The 16,038-nt window shown below is 39.4% G+C and overlaps 1 protein-coding gene across 2 annotated transcripts in view; it reads right to left on the bottom strand.

The window, feature by feature from the left end:
* The window catches only part of LOC110001947 (cGMP-dependent protein kinase 1), a 58,196-nt gene that overhangs the window by 16,376 nt on the left and 25,782 nt on the right, over positions 1 to 16,038 (bottom strand). For both annotated transcript variants that reach the window (XM_065949639.1, XM_065949640.1), the window contains exons 3-7: positions 10,975 to 11,088; positions 4,974 to 5,079; positions 4,691 to 4,754; positions 581 to 658; positions 381 to 475 (exon numbers count right to left, since the gene is read on the bottom strand). In XM_065949639.1, coding sequence (XP_065805711.1) covers positions 381 to 475; positions 581 to 658; positions 4,691 to 4,754; positions 4,974 to 5,079; positions 10,975 to 11,088 — 457 coding nt within the window. The remainder of the gene's footprint in view (positions 1 to 380; positions 476 to 580; positions 659 to 4,690; positions 4,755 to 4,973; positions 5,080 to 10,974; positions 11,089 to 16,038) is intronic.

The following is a 16,038-nucleotide window of genomic DNA, read 5'->3' as shown; positions in this document are numbered from 1 at the left end:
GCCCCTTCCAACCTTTAGTAAAGTGCTTCTCTCCTGTTAACCTCATTTCCTGTCAGACTGCTGCTGAACGCTCACTGGTGTTATTAAGAGCTGAAGACCCTGACCCTGACCTTTAACCTAAAAATACACAATATGGTGACGTCTGAATGTTCTGTGATTAAGTCGCGTTTTTTACTGTCTTTCTAAGCCAAAGATACATTTGGCCTCAAGGGGAACGCTCAGAAAATGTCACAAAGGAGTAAAACAAACCACTAGCCACATTTCAGAAGAGCTGTTTAAGAAGTTGTGAGCTCTCTGAGAGGATTCTCACAATGATCATGAATACAGGTTAAGACTTTTAAGGGTTCAAGTTTGGAAGTTCAGAGGTCACAAGATCTTACCCCTGTAGAGCTCTCTCTCCAAACCAGTTCCCCCTGGTGAGCTCTCTAAGGTGTGTTGGCTCCTGATTTGCCGACTCCTCCTGGGTCACGTTCACCTGTCAGGAAGTTTGATTGACAGGTGTCAACAGACGATCAGAGGGAGTCAGCTGATCAATTTAATACATTTAATTGGATTCATACAAAAGGTGTGTTTGTGTTACCTTTCCCTTACTGATGATGAAGAAGGTGTCTCCTCGGGCTCCCTGTCTGATGATGTACTCTCCGTCTTCATAATGGGTCTAAACACAGAAGAAGAAGAAGAAGAGTCTGACTGGAGGGAAAACAGTCTGAGTCAGAAGAAGACAGTCATGCTATTGACTAAAAATACAGTCTTTGTTTTTCTTTATTTTTTAGAATTGTTGTCAGAGAAGCCAACACTTCAACATAGCATGTTTCTTTAATGTCTGATCAGATAGTAAGATACCTTTATCATCTCACTCTCTACACATCTCACTGATTGGTGCTTCAACCAGAAGGCTTTCAGAACAGTTTGACTTCATAGCAATCTGGATTCTGGATTCTTGACTTCTTAACCAGCAGTACTCACTACGCTTTTCTAAAAATCCCTCCCTCCACCCTACGCACTTCCACGCTGTCTTTCGCACTCGCCTGGAGGGTCCACCACATTGAGTACCGTCCAAAAACCTCGGAGTGTGGAGTGGGAGTGGATTTGTAAAACCCTTCCAACAGTGAGTCTGAGCGCTGAGGCTGGCTTTCTGAACAGGTGTAACACCTTTTAATGTTCATCATGGGAGATGCTCCGTATATTAAAGTTCCTCGTTGTCACCCTCACAAACTTTAACACCTCTTAGTCTTGTGTTGCCTGGGTTCTTATCATGGTTCTTATCATGGTTCTCATGATGGTTCTTATGATGGTTCTTGTGATGGTTCTTGTGATGGTTCTTATGATGGTTCTTATGATGGTTCTTATCATGGTTCTTATCATGGTTCTTATGATGGTTCTTATCATGGTTCTTATGATGGTTCTTGTGATGATTCTTGTGATGGTTCTTATGATGGTTCTTGTGATGGTTCTTGTGATGGTTCTTATGATGGTTCTTATGATGGTTCTTATCATGGTTCTCGTGATGGTTCTCGTGATGGTTCTCGTGATGGTTCTTATGATGGTTCTTGTGATGGTTCTTGTGATGGTTCTTATGATGGTTCTTATGATGGTTCTTGTGATGGTTCTTGTGATGGTTCTTATGATGGTTCTTGTGATGGTTCTTGTGATGGTTCTTATGATGGTTCTTATGATGGTTCTTATCATGGTTCTTATCATGGTTCTTATGATGGTTCTTATCATGGTTCTTATGATGGTTCTTGTGATGATTCTTGTGATGGTTCTTATGATGGTTCTTGTGATGGTTCTTGTGATGGTTCTTATGATGGTTCTTATGATGGTTCTTATCATGGTTCTCGTGATGGTTCTCGTGATGGTTCTCGTGATGGTTCTTATGATGGTTCTTGTGATGGTTCTTGTGATGGTTCTTATGATGGTTCTTATGATGGTTCTTATCATGGTTCTTATCATGGTTCTTATGATGGTTCTTATCATGGTTCTTATGATGGTTCTTATCATGGTTCTTATGATGGTTCTTGTGATGATTCTTGTGATGGTTCTTATGATGGTTCTTGTGATGGTTCTTGTGATGGTTCTTATGATGGTTCTTATGATGGTTCTTATCATGGTTCTCGTGATGGTTCTCGTGATGGTTCTCGTGATGGTTCTTATGATGGTTCTTGTGATGGTTCTTGTGATGGTTCTTATGATGGTTCTTATGATGGTTCTTGTGATGGTTCTTGTGATGGTTCTTATGATGGTTCTTGTGATGGTTCTTGTGATGGTTCTTATGATGGTTCTTATGATGGTTCTTATCATGGTTCTTATCATGGTTCTTATGATGGTTCTTATCATGGTTCTTATGATGGTTCTTGTGATGATTCTTGTGATGGTTCTTATGATGGTTCTTGTGATGGTTCTTGTGATGGTTCTTATGATGGTTCTTATCATGGTTCTCGTGATGGTTCTCGTGATGGTTCTCGTGATGGTTCTTATGATGGTTCTTGTGATGGTTCTTGTGATGGTTCTTATGATGGTTCTTATGATGGTTCTTGTGATGGTTCTTGTGATGGTTCTTATGATGGTTCTTGTGATGGTTCTTGTGATGGTTCTTATGATGGTTCTTATGATGGTTCTTCTGATGGTTCTTGTGATGGTTCTTATGATGGTTCTTCTCATGGTTCTTCTGATGGTTCTTCTGATGGTTCTTATCATGGTTCTTATGATGGTTCTTCTGATGGTTCTTGTGATGGTTCTTATCATGGTTCTTATGATGGTTCTTATGATGGTTCTTGTCATGGTTCTTGTGATGGTTCTTGTGATGGTTCTTGTGATGGTCTGGTTCTATATGTCTGTTGGGTATCGTGCACTTTGGGTTCTTTTCTGTTGAATTGTATTTAATTATTTTTAGTATTTTGCATTTGTTATGTTCTTGTTGTTGTTTATGTTCTTCTGTGTTTGGTTTAGTTTGTTCTTGTTTCTGCTGTTTGTCAAAGCACTTTGTAAACCTGTGTTTATAAAAGGTGATATATAAATAAAGTTATTATTATCATTATTAGTTTGATCATTTAAAAGTAGCATCATAAAGATGAAGGCTTACAATTTAATCAGAATCATTGTGTTTTATGTTTTTTGGGACTTTCGAATAAATCAGAATAAAACAATTAAATTGATAGAAAAATGAAATTCTACAAAATATGTTGTTTTTTTTCTCAAATTGTAAAGTGATATTTTTGTGTGCTTTCCAAGCCTCCTTCTTAGAAATATGACAGTGGACAGAGCCAGAAACCGGAGGGAGAGGGAGAGAGAGAGAGCGGGGAACCAATTAGCCATGTGTCGGACCCGATTCTGGGCCGCCTGCCTTAGAGGAACAAAGTCCCTCCACATGGGGCGCTGACATCAACCGCTAATCCACCGGCACCCCCATTAGGAAATGATTTTAACGAGTCCGCCTAAAAATATTTATGCAGACAACTTGTTAATTAAGTAACATAAAGTTCCTGTGTCTGGGGGAGTTCGTCCAGTAGCTATCTGCTTTATTAACTTCATTTAGCTGTGGGCGCGACGTCTCGTAGGTTCCTCAGGATTGTTGCTATGGAGCCCCTCCCCCAAGCTCTATTTGTCCCTATCCTTCTACCTGCATCTCCCTCCGTCCCAAGAGTTTTATCTCTTAAAGATAAAGATAAACTTTATTGATCCCCATGGGGGAAACAGCTCAAGAAAACAGGAAACAGGAATATAATGATTAAAAATAACAAGAAGTTAAAAATCAAACATATTTACATCAGTTAAATAAAGGGTGAAAAAATACAATAATAGAATAATACAAGGTATGTACACTTCCACTTGTGGAAATAGTTATTTTCATTTAAATTAAAAACACATACAGTGTGTAGCATTATTGTTGAGTGGTGATGCTGTTAGAGTCTAAAAGGACGTTTTTTCTCTCCACTGTAACTTTGCTAAATGTTCTCAAGTGCTCAACGCTGGGTCTTTGTAACACAGCAATTAGTAAGGTCTTTTACCTGCTCTTTTGTGTGTCTCCAGATAACATTTGTTATGAATTAGTGCTATTCAAATAAAGATTGATTGATTGGTAGTCTGCTTCACGGTCATTGACTAGTACAGTATGTGAGAAGTCTAAAAATATCTAAAACTAAAGATATTCTGATTGATTTTAGGAGGAAAACTCACATTAATGAAGACACTGTTATCAAAGGTCAGACCGTCCAGTGTGTTCAATCTTATTAATACCTTGGGAACATCATTGATTCAAAACTGAACTGTGGAGCGGTGTGTAAAAAAAGGTCACCAGTGTACTCTCACATCGATCTGACCATAAAGATTGTGTGTAATACCACATGTAGTGAATCCATCTGGTCTCTTTCCTTGGGTGAGAATAAATTCCTTGAACCATATTTTTGAATGGTATACTCCAGTGGTTCCCAACTTATTTACCTTTGGGCCACTCCTACTCCCTCACAGGACCCCTTCCCCCCAAAATAATGATACAATGCGTAAAGGCAGGGTTGTAAATTTTCTCAAGATCCACTTTTAAAGATTTTGGTTGAAATTGTCTTTAGGTCCTAACAGAAATTAATAACTTATGTGCTAAAACACAATAAGAATATACAGGAATAAAAGGTTTCTTCATATATGACCAGCTCAGTAATGGTCAAAGTTTGTGTGTTTGTGAGTACAGTCTCACCTCCTCCATGACGTCGGCAAGTTTATTGAGAATTTCCTCTGACAGACCCTGGAAGGTGGGAACGCTGCAGAGAGAGAAAGTTTAATTCTTTGTTTTTACAAAATACAACTTTACTCTTTGTTCTGGGTACTTCAGCCAAATTATTGAGGCCTCTGGCTCCAAAATAAATCAAGATGATAAAGGCCAAGATGCTAAGCCGTGCCCAGGTGTTGTCACAGTGACTACGTCCATTTCTTATATACAGTGTACAGTGTAAACCTGCAGGGGAAAAGAGAGTTTTCACCTCTTGAGGAAGTCCATGTACTCTGCATGTTTGATGAGTCCGGTTCTCATCATGATGGTTTGATAACACTGACGGTCGATCGCCCACAGCTTCACATGCACCAGAGCTGAAACACATATTTAGAAATATGTTAAATAAAGCCCTGCATACACATTTATTAACTTCCTGTCATGTAATCATATTAAATGGCCTTATTATATTTGAACTGTGGCTGTGAGAGGCATCAGAGCTGCAGGTAAATCCTGAACATCGTCTCAGGTGGCAGCTCCTGCATGACGATATGAGGATCTGATTTCGTTATCAGAGTGTACAGCTGTGTGTTTATGCATATATGAATATTTAAACACATCAGGTGTGCCGCGTGCACGTGGGGATGTATACGCATGTGTGCCTGCATGCACATTTGCTCTAATCTGTGAGTGTGCTCGACTTAAAGATCAGATGAAAAAATAAATCATGCTGCTGCTGCTGCTGTTGATTGTGTGGGTGTATGTGTACAGCATGCAGGTGTCGTCATGGCAACAGCACACACATATATATATATATATATATATATATATATACAGCACATGTGTATGTGATTGTGTGTGATGTTAGACTGTATACATCCAGCAGAAGTTCAGACGTTTATTAAAAATGGATGCCACTAAGTCTGTCTGTCAGACCGTCATGGAGAGAAACGACATGACTGACACATTTACTACACACCAACCAGATGGACAAATCATTCAATGATACTGCCTTTGAGAAACTCAAACAGATCAAAATGAGGGTTTAATTGAATAATTTCATGCAACATTAACTCTCTTAAATCGTCGTAACTGCAGAAAAAGAAAAGAAAGAAAAGGAGACTTTACACCTCGATCTGTTTTCCTCCTGCAAACATGCGGCTGTGCGACTTCAGATTAAAGATATGTTTCATGGTATTCAGGGTCAGACTGTTGTTTGAACTGCTCTTACTGAAAATCCTTTTTGAGATTAAAAAAGTATTGGGCTGTGTTTGGGAATCCTCCCGGTTAAAACAGTATAAACTGATGTTGTGATTGTTTGGCTTTCATGACTTTTAAAACGGTGAAGACTTCACCTCGTTTCATCTGCTGGAAATTCTGTTAAGATGTCAGAGGTGGAAATCAATAAGAGAAGGAGTGAAGGAAAGAGGACATTTCAGGCTGAATGAAGATCAAACTGTCAGAATACAGAAAAAGTCTGCGATGTGAGAATGTTGTTATATAAAAACATCTCTGCTGTTATTTCTCTTGAGGTCTGGATAGCTGACCCGTCCAGCTCTCACTCACCTGGAAACTATTTTTTTTCATTTTGATCTTTATGAAGCTGGAAGAACTTTTCTACATTTCTGCTCAACACAGCATCTGTTAAAAACTTAACCAGAGTTTAAAGGTCCCATCTCCTCCTCCTCCTCTTCAGTTTAAATAAGTGTCAGAGCTCCTCTTCAACATGTGTGTGAAGTTTCTTGTTCTAAATCCACTCTGATCCTGTATTTGATCATGTCTATAAACCCCTCTATTTCAGCCCTGCTCAGAAAAGGCTGTTTCTGTGTCTGTAACTTTAAATATGTAAATGAGCTGTGTCTGACCACGCCCCCTCTCTGGAAGGACTTAGGCTTTATCGGTTTTGTTACAGCAAGACAAATACTATATTAAAAAAGACACTAAAGTTAACAGTTTTTTAACTTTCTACAGAAATCTGAACAAACAGAAGAAATAAAGTCAAACATATATTTGAGATTTAAAGCGAGCTTCCATCCTCAGTTATTCCTTAAAGCCCTGGACCGATATTTAGACAGACAGCCAGCCGGTTACCATGGTTACACTGAGCTACCTTGATGTCTTCCGTGTGTGTTTTTAGGTGTGTGTGTGTGTGTGTGTATGTGTAGATTGTCTGCAGTTTCCTTGGCGACGATCAAACTTCCTTCAGTTTAATGAGCAGAGGTCTGTAAAGTTTCTGAGCTCAGAAAAAATAAACTCTCTGAACGTCACACTGAGCGATCATTACAGATCAGAGAGGGGGCTTTATTGAATTTTTAAATATCTGACTTCTTCAATTTTTTATTAAATTTCAGTTTTATAAAATAAAGTTAGAGGAAGAATGCCCAGAAATCCTTTTAACACACTACAAAGTCACACCTTTTCTACAGTTTCTCATCATAGACTTTACATAAAGATGGATGACGTGACAGCTCCCAGTGAAGCCAAAACATTTTTCACTATCATCCAACATTTTATAGATCATAAAACTCATCAGCTGATCAGGATATGGATTGTTAGTTGTTGATTTCGAGGACCTAAACACACTGCCCACTCCTTCTGCTGTTCTATGAATCAGTTGTAAAAATCACAGCTCATCTGTTTGGTCACATTTTTTATTATTTCTTGTTTCCACTGCTTTATGACCTCCTGTCTGTTGCTACGGAGATGCCAAGTGTCTGCGTAACCACGGAAACAACAGGAGACACTGCACAGCAGCACATATTATAGTCTAAGAAGAATCTAAAGTGTGTGTGTGAGTTTGTGTATGGTTGTTTGTGTGTGTGTGTGTGTGTGTGTGTGTGTGTGTGTGTGTGTGTGTGTGTATGTGTGTGTGTGTGTGGGTGTGTGTGTGTGTGTGTGTGTGTGTATGGTTGTTTTTGTGTGTGTGTGTGTGTGTGTGTGTGTGTGTGTGTGTGTGTGTGTGTGTGTGTGTGTGTGAGTTTGTGTATGGTTGTTTTTGTGTGTGTGTGTGTGTGTGTGTGTGTGTGTGTGTGTGTGTGTGTGTGTGTGTTTCAGGTGGGCTTGTCACACTTGAATGATTATCATTAATGTGCATTAAAGCCTTACAGCCACGGCGACACTGACCTGCTGCATGTGTGAGCGGTAAAGGTCAGGTCAGAGCGTGTAGGAATAAATGAGCAGGTGATTTAATAAAAACATGAATGATTTCATGTTCTCAAGTAGCTGCTCTCGAACGCACCTTGTTGACTAATGGCATGTGGTATTCACAGAGCTAAGAACAAACACAAAAATCTGAGGGGCCCGTGTACTACATCTATGTTATTAGCAACAGTGCAACTTCTGAAAGAAGGCCTTCTGTGCACAATAGGTTTGTCAGAGAGTGATCTTTCATTGTTAGCTTTTAAGTGTTAGCTTTGTCTCACCAACTCTTCCCCCGTTTTGTACTTTTCAGACGTTGTTTTGTATCTCAGCTACCTGTTGTTGCATCTCTGTATTCAGAGACTAACTTCTTTTGAGTTTCACTGATTCATTTATAATTCATCTCCGTCTAGTAACTGTTTCTTTGGGGTTTTAAACGTGCAGCTATTGAACTGCTTTTTGTTTCAATCAGGTTTGACTGCTTTGTGGCCAAGAATAAAAGTTATTCTCTATCCATCGAGTCCGAACCCTTCAGGAGTATTTAGTATTTCAGGAAAACAAAGCCTCTTTTTATTGGCACAGTCCTGACAGTTTTTCTTGAGTTTATGTCAACTGAGCATGACTTAGAGTTCAGTGTTTTCTGTTTTCATATAAACTGATTTAAATTATTCATGTGAGCCATAAAGCTGACACTGACCGCTCTGTGCTGAAGTGAGAGAGGATAAAGTTAAGGCTGTGAGAGCCGATAAACTCCAGCTGGAGCTCGTTTGTTAATATGAAGATAACGAGCAAAAAGCTTCAGCAAACGGGAACCCGAATCCCCTCGAACCCAGCGCTGTTGCCAAGAGACGCTGTTGCCAAAACTTAGCTCATTGGCTAAGACCGGATGGTGTTGCCTGGCAACTGCTTAGCGAGCACTCCACCAGGAAGCACTGACAAAAAGTTGGAGGTCCACACACACTAAAAAGCACACACACACAGCTGTCAGAGTTGTGGTTGATGTTTTATGGGTTCAGACGGCAAAACTCCCACTCCTCCTGTCGACAACCAGCTCGTCTCCCAAACTCACATCAGCTCCCTCCAGCTGTCCCGACCTCGAACGGTTAACGCTCACTGAGCAGAGAGGAGAAAAGTCCAGCTGCTCAACTTCTTTTGTTTATTTCTTAAAGTTTATTTGTATAGGGGCGAGAATGAAGCGTGTAATCCGATATGTATTTATCACCTAAAGCTAAATTCAAAAGCCCATCCCCTAGGTATGTCTTCAAAACACACTAAACAATAACACAAACAGAACAATAAAAGAACAAATCATCATAGAATACCAAACAGGAAACACAAGATCATACATGACTGCATGACTGAGCCCACTTCAAGAACAGTTTCAGTTTTACTTTAAAATGTTTTCATCATCTTTGCTATAAATATTAAAGTCCAGAATTGACCTTTAACCTTTAAATATATCATAAAGAAACTTGTCTCTGTAGGGGAAACATAGGTTATTGCTTGTGGTCAAATGTTGCATGTTATATAAATATTTACACAAAGATGTCAGCACTGTTTTATTAAAAAAGTAATACCAACAAAAACCGGATTCAAACACAGAGAACTCTCGCGTATATATCTGAAGCTTAGAAGATGAACTGCAGTTCCATGGAGGTGCTGTGTCAACATTTTGAATAATTAATGAAGTATCCACAGCGTGTTAAAATTACTTACATTGCCTCCCGACATGAACAGCTGCAGATGTACCAATATTCCTGCAGCTACAGTTTAAAAATGAACACCATTATTTAGACTCGTCTATCTCGCACAGCCTCTGCACTCGATCATCCAGGATTCATAAAAATGTAGGAACATGTTTCTGGATATTTTCCACATTCCATCAAATTTAATGAGCAGCCCTCTGCTGCTCAGGTAGAAACACTTTCCACCTGAGCAGTTTTCCTCTCAGAACACTTTGACCTCTTAAACTATCCTGAAGAAAGAATGTGCGACATGTTCCACATAAATAAATCATAAAGTCTGTCCTGTGTAAATGTGTCTCTGAGTCATGACTGTCTACAATGAGGGAGAAGCTCGAGTCCCGCTGGCTGTGTTGTTGTCAGAGCCGTGTTTACATGGACGGGACGGCCGGCTCCTCCCCTTGTGTATAAAAGCTGTTTTAGTCAAGAACTAGAGAGAAGAAGAAGAACATACTCACTGATTATTTGGATGTTAGTAAGAGTTTTTAGATCACGCTCATTCTGTGTCAGTTTACATGAAATGTGAAGCTACGAGCTAACTAAAGAGCGCTAACATTAGCATGCTAACACAACAATGTGAAGCTACGAGCTAACTAAAGAAGCGCTAACATTAGCATGCTAACACAACAATGTGAAGCTACGAGCTAACTAAAGAGCGCTAACATTAGCATGCTAACACAACAATGTGAAGCTATGAGCTGACTAAAGAGCGCTAACATTAGCATGCTAACACAACAATGTGAAGCTACGAGCTAACTAAAGAGCACTAACATTAGCATGCTAACACAACAATGCGAAGCTACGAGCTAACTAAAGAGCGCTAACATTAGCATGCTAACACAACAATGCAGGACACAGGTGATTGCAGCTAAAGCAAAGGAGAATTTTGTCGATTTATTCGATAGTTTAAAATTGACATGACATTTTCAGTTACACAAACTTAAATTTATGGTTCATTATCGTGATTAATTAAATGATAAATGGAATATAGTGATACAAAATTGTATTTCCTCCTCCAATAAACACTTGTGTTTTTACTGCTATAATAAGCTTGGGACCCCTCAGGTTTATCTTCCGACCACTTGTGAGGGTCCCCAGCCCAAGGTTGGGAACTACTGCTACAATACATTAGAGGTTCTACAATATCAACTGTGCTCTTTATATGTTGGATTTATGCTCTTTTGATTTGAGCTTCAAACAATAACACACATTAAATGGGTTTTGTGGTTTATGAGGACATTTGTCACAAATCTGTACGTGGATATGAGGACCAACCCAATCCTCTGTGTAAGAGACTTATTGAGGCATCAAACTGATCCCCATCATTGAAACATCCAAATTAAACAAAGAATGTTGCCAATGTACCGGAAAAAACACACACAGTGTACTCACTTTTGACAGTTGCCGTCCGGGTACAGTTGTAGAGGATTGCCAGCTCTCCAAACACTTTTCCCGGTCCCATCGTACACAACTTCATCCCCTCTTTAGTCACTTCCACCTTCCCCTCTGAGTAAGAGACAGTCACACAAAGAGAAAAAGAAAAGAGAAAATACAATTTGGAAGATTTAAACGAGAAACCAACAAGAATTTAGGACAGATATCCTTTACAACTTATCCAAGCTAAACTAAAACTTTATTGAAATTATTAAAAGTACCAAAACATTAAAATTGAATGAAGTAGATAACTTGTGTAAATGTGCACAGTTGCTGCATTTTTATAAACTGCCCATGGATATATGTTGTGCAACCACCCTCCTTTAAAATTAACCTGCATTTAATCAAGCATCTTAGTGTTGTAGTCAAGATCACACTAACCAAGACCAGGACATACTTGAGAGTTGAGACCAAAATGCTCCGAGACATTTAGGGATCAAGACCGAGTCAAGACCAAGACCAAGGCAGGGTGAGACCAGGACTTTATGAGAGTTCTCCCTGCTACTCCCTACCCCCCCACCCCCCCATATTGTAAGTTTAAAGTAGAGTTTTTCACCAAATGTTCAGTTTTTGCCCTTTAAATCAAAAACTAATACTAAACAAATGAATCAGTCAATCTTTTCTGTTTGATGTTTGTTTCCCACGTTTCTGCGTTTCGATTCTGTGACTGTATCCTTTATCTGCTGAGTGTAAAGCACTTCACAGTGGAATTGAATTTAAAAAGTGCGTTTTAAAATGTTCTCTGATGTTATTGAATAAATACTAAGATTCAGTTTCCAGGAAGAACTCTCAGCACTGATATTTGTGGCTGTGTTAGTGAAGAAATCTAATCTGAGCTGCAACAAGTTTCCTGTAAAAAACAAAAAAAGATTCATTTTAGTGTGTTGGCACGCATGTGTTTCTGTGTATTTCTTTGTGTTTGTGTATAAAGGGAAATGGGGGATTGCATATTAAAGTTTGTAGACTTTAATTAGTAAGGGGACAGACGTGTGACTTCAATTACTTCACAACAACTTCACATTTCAGTGTTAGTTTCCCAGAACGAAAAACCTTGATTTCTTTTACTAAAACAAAAATAACATTTGGATTTTGTAAGTTTTTTTTTAACATATTTGTGATCATTTTTCATGCCTTTGTGTCTCTTTATTCCTTTCATATTTTTGTCAGAGAAATGTTGAATGAGGAGTAAAAAGTCTCGTCAGATTAGAAAACGAGACTCCCAGAAAAACTATACAAACATAGGAATGAAATTGCATTTGAATTTCTCTGCACTCTCTCGTGACTGATGAATTTCTGCACCTTCTGTTATTTATTTTCTATATTATACAAGTTGTCGAAATGAGCTGATGTTTATCGGCGTTTCATTATTTATGTCTGAGCTGCGTTCGACATTTGGCCAGCTCTGACATTTCAGACTAATAATAATAAAGATGGATTCAAACGTAGTGGAAATGTCAGATTGCGCAAAACATCTGTGTCGTAACAGCACAAACAATAACAACACAATAAATTCAACAAACACAAACCATAAAGGGGATCATAGAGTTACACTGAACCTGTCTGATCTGTCAAATTATTATAGATCTGTCCGTTATTGAGCTAGAACTGATTCAGGTAAAAATTATCCAGACTCTGATTTTGAGAATTTTATTAAAAGGAAGAATGTGCGACATGTTACAGATAAATATATCATGAATAAAGTCTCTCCTGTGTAAATGTGTCTCTGAGTCCTGACTGTCTACAATGAGGGAGAAGCTCGAGTCCCGCTGGCTGTGTTGTTGTCAGAGCCGTGTTTACATGGACGGGACGGCCGGCTCCTCCCCTTGTGTATAAAAGCTGTTTTAGTCAAGAACTAGAGAGAAGAAGAAGAACATACTCACTGATTATTTGGATGTTAGTAAGAGTTTTTAGATCACGCTCATTCTGTGTCAGTTTACATGCAAAGTGACTAAAGAGCGCTAACACAACAATGCAGACCATAGGTGATTGCATATCGAACCCTAACCCGCCGCTTGTGCTCAATGGTGCTTAATTATGGTGCTTTCTAATTCATAACTCCTTAGTGCAACATGAGTGGAGGGGGGTTGGAGGTGTGTCGCTGGAGGAGAGCGGAGGCTTCAGTTTGGAGGAGGCGTGGCCAAACAGCAGTTTGTTTTGGTTTCATGCTGGTGCTCAAAGGGCGACTGGATCAAAAAATCACACATTCTTCTTTTAAAAAGACATTCTTCTTTGAAAAAAATCAGAGATTACAGAGTGCAGAAATTCATGAAAACACAACTTGAGACACAACTTGTTATCCATGTAAAAAAGGTTGCCAACATTTTTGTGCAATTTAGACAATGTGCAGGAGTTTGCCTGGATTCATTCCTCTCTTATACATCTGACTCATGATATAGATGTAGTTGTTTATAAAGCTTCTGTACATTTTTAAACTATCAATCATTGAAATAACAAAGACTGTAACATTTTGGTGATATCAAAAATGTTGGGGTGCTGGTGGCGCAGTGGTTAGTGCGTGCGTCCCATGTATGGAGGCCATGGTCCTCCAAGCATGCGACCCATGTCCGAACCTGTGGCTCCTTTCCCGCATGTCAAACCCCACTCTCTCTCTCCCTGATTTCCAACTGTATTCACTGTCCTCTCTGTCCAAGAAAAAGGCTCAAAGGCCCAAAAATACATCTTAAAAAAAGTAGCAAAAATGTTGACGGCCTTATGGTTTCTCCTGGTCATTTTGCTCACTGTGATCTGTACTCGCAGATATCATCAAAAGTGAATACAAAAATATCGGTATTGTTATTGGAAATGATCATGAGGCTTCCTAGCAACACACACAGCAGATGTTGCCGATCATCAAGTAGAATTAGAGATAAGGATAAACACATGCACACACAGAGTCTGCTGCTGTAATTGCAGGTCGTAATAATCATCAATAATCCTCAGTTACACACGGGGAGCATGTTTGAATCTCCTAATTTCAGGGCTGAAACATGTGTTGGGTCATTACAGTGAATCAGACGTCGACATTACAAACACCTGAGAGACCTGAGAGGTCATTACGAAGCAGCTGCTCATTGTTACTGTCCTCTACAACGCCTCAAATCTCATCCATCACTTTTGAAAATGCTGAGAAAACAATAGAAGAAACCAGAGCAGATGAAACAGAACAGAAACATGATGTGAACTTCTGAATGCTCATAGTGCTGTGTAATGTATATTTATATATATTTAACACATTGTGTTTCATGTATTGGCTGCGTTACCATATTATTAAAAGCGACCAGGCTTGGCGAGCATCATGAGGCTTGCGAGCTGCACAATGAGTAACACTGCTTTAGGGGCTCTGCAGATAATTCTCTGATACAATCCAACATCATGCATTAGTGAATGTTCTGGCACATTGGAGGGGGAGTCACAGGTGAAACTCAAGAAAATGTGTTCAATTATTTAAAAAAAAGGTGGACAGAGAGTGACAGAACAGTGTGGGCGACCGACTACCAGAGAGAGAGACAGAGAGTATTCAGACAGAGTAGGTGCGAGGTGTGTTTGTACTTGGCTGTACACTACAGTACTCTGTGAAAACGGCAGTATGCTGTTGTTTTGTTAAGATTCATTATATTTAAAGTCCCTGTAGGGTTCATCAGTGTTGGTCTGAGCACCGGGTCAACAAGCCTGTAATCATCACAAACAGAGAGCAGAGTGAGACCTCCTCCTCCACACTCACTCGTCTTTGTTTTTCTGTAAACTGAGACAGAAGCTCTACAAACCAGTTAATCTGCATCCACTCGACTGTTTGCCGTCGAGTCGAGTGATGAAACGGGCTGAGAGCTCGCAGACGATCTGACAGGACGACAGCAGGAGAAGAAAGTCTGCTGCAGAGACGTCTTCATTACAAACACACACAGAGGGAAAAAAGATTTCCTCTGTTGGTCAGGTAACAAAGACGTACCTGGAGATAAGACAGGTACGCTAAAATTTGTCAAATCTTGAATGAGCTGTGATACAACGTGTTTAAAAACAAAACAATCGATTTATTTTAATGAGGATAGAATCAAGAAGTTAGTTTCATATAAGACAGGTGTGTAGGAGAGGAATGAATCCATCAAATATAACAAACAAACTCCCGGATTCTGATTTGCACAACCAATGACTTTGTGCAATTTAGATGGTGTGAAAAAGTTTGCTTGCAATTTTTTAGAAATAACCCAATATTGGGTGTCTAGGATTTCTCTTTTTTTGTTGTTGTGGGATCAACTTTGTTTGATTTTTAACCATATCATGATATTTTGCATGGCGATATTATATCGTCACATGGCGGTTAAGTATTTATATTTTAGTTTTTAATTTAATAGCAAATGTGCTTTTTTATTTTTAATTGCTGAAGGGGTTAAACAATTCATTTTGAACAGGTTGCATTGTTAAAAATTGATGTTTAAGTTTGATAAGACTGAATCCCAGCTGTCATTGGGCGAGAGGCGGGGTTACACCCTGGACTCATCGCCAGCCAATCACAGGGCTGACATGACCCTGTCTGGGATTCAAACCAGGAACCTCCACACAGAGAGGGTACAGGACTAACCACTGCACCACCGTGCAGCCCTCTACTGGAAACATGATTCTTAAAATAATAAATCTGGGTTTAGAGATGAAAGGTGATGATGGATTCCTGGATTCATTTCAGCCACATGGATGTTTTTTTTCTGCATAAAGCCAAAGCTCAAACATGATGAAAAAAACAGAAACCAGAACGTTTCAAAGCCCCAAATCCTGTCCCTCATCCCGAGACACTGCGTCCTTATGATGATAAACATTATACAGATAGGTTGTTTTGGATTAGGAAGGCAGATGGTTTGAGTGCGATAAAGCCCTCGGAGTCTCCAGAGGGCGTTGCGTGTGTCTGATTATGTAGTCCTCGAGTGATGTCACTTGAGTCAGCGTGTAAATAAAACAATCTGTGCAGACCTCTGTGATAAGCTGCTAATACCTGCTGCTGATTAATTAGCCTCTTTTAGCAAATAACACCCC

The sequence above is a fragment of the Labrus bergylta genome, chromosome 21, assembly GCF_963930695.1.
Source record: "Labrus bergylta chromosome 21, fLabBer1.1, whole genome shotgun sequence".
Taxonomy (NCBI): Eukaryota; Metazoa; Chordata; class Actinopteri; order Labriformes; family Labridae; genus Labrus; species Labrus bergylta.
Note: the sequence above shows the minus strand (reverse complement) of the source record. Positions and strands in the feature narration are given on the sequence as shown.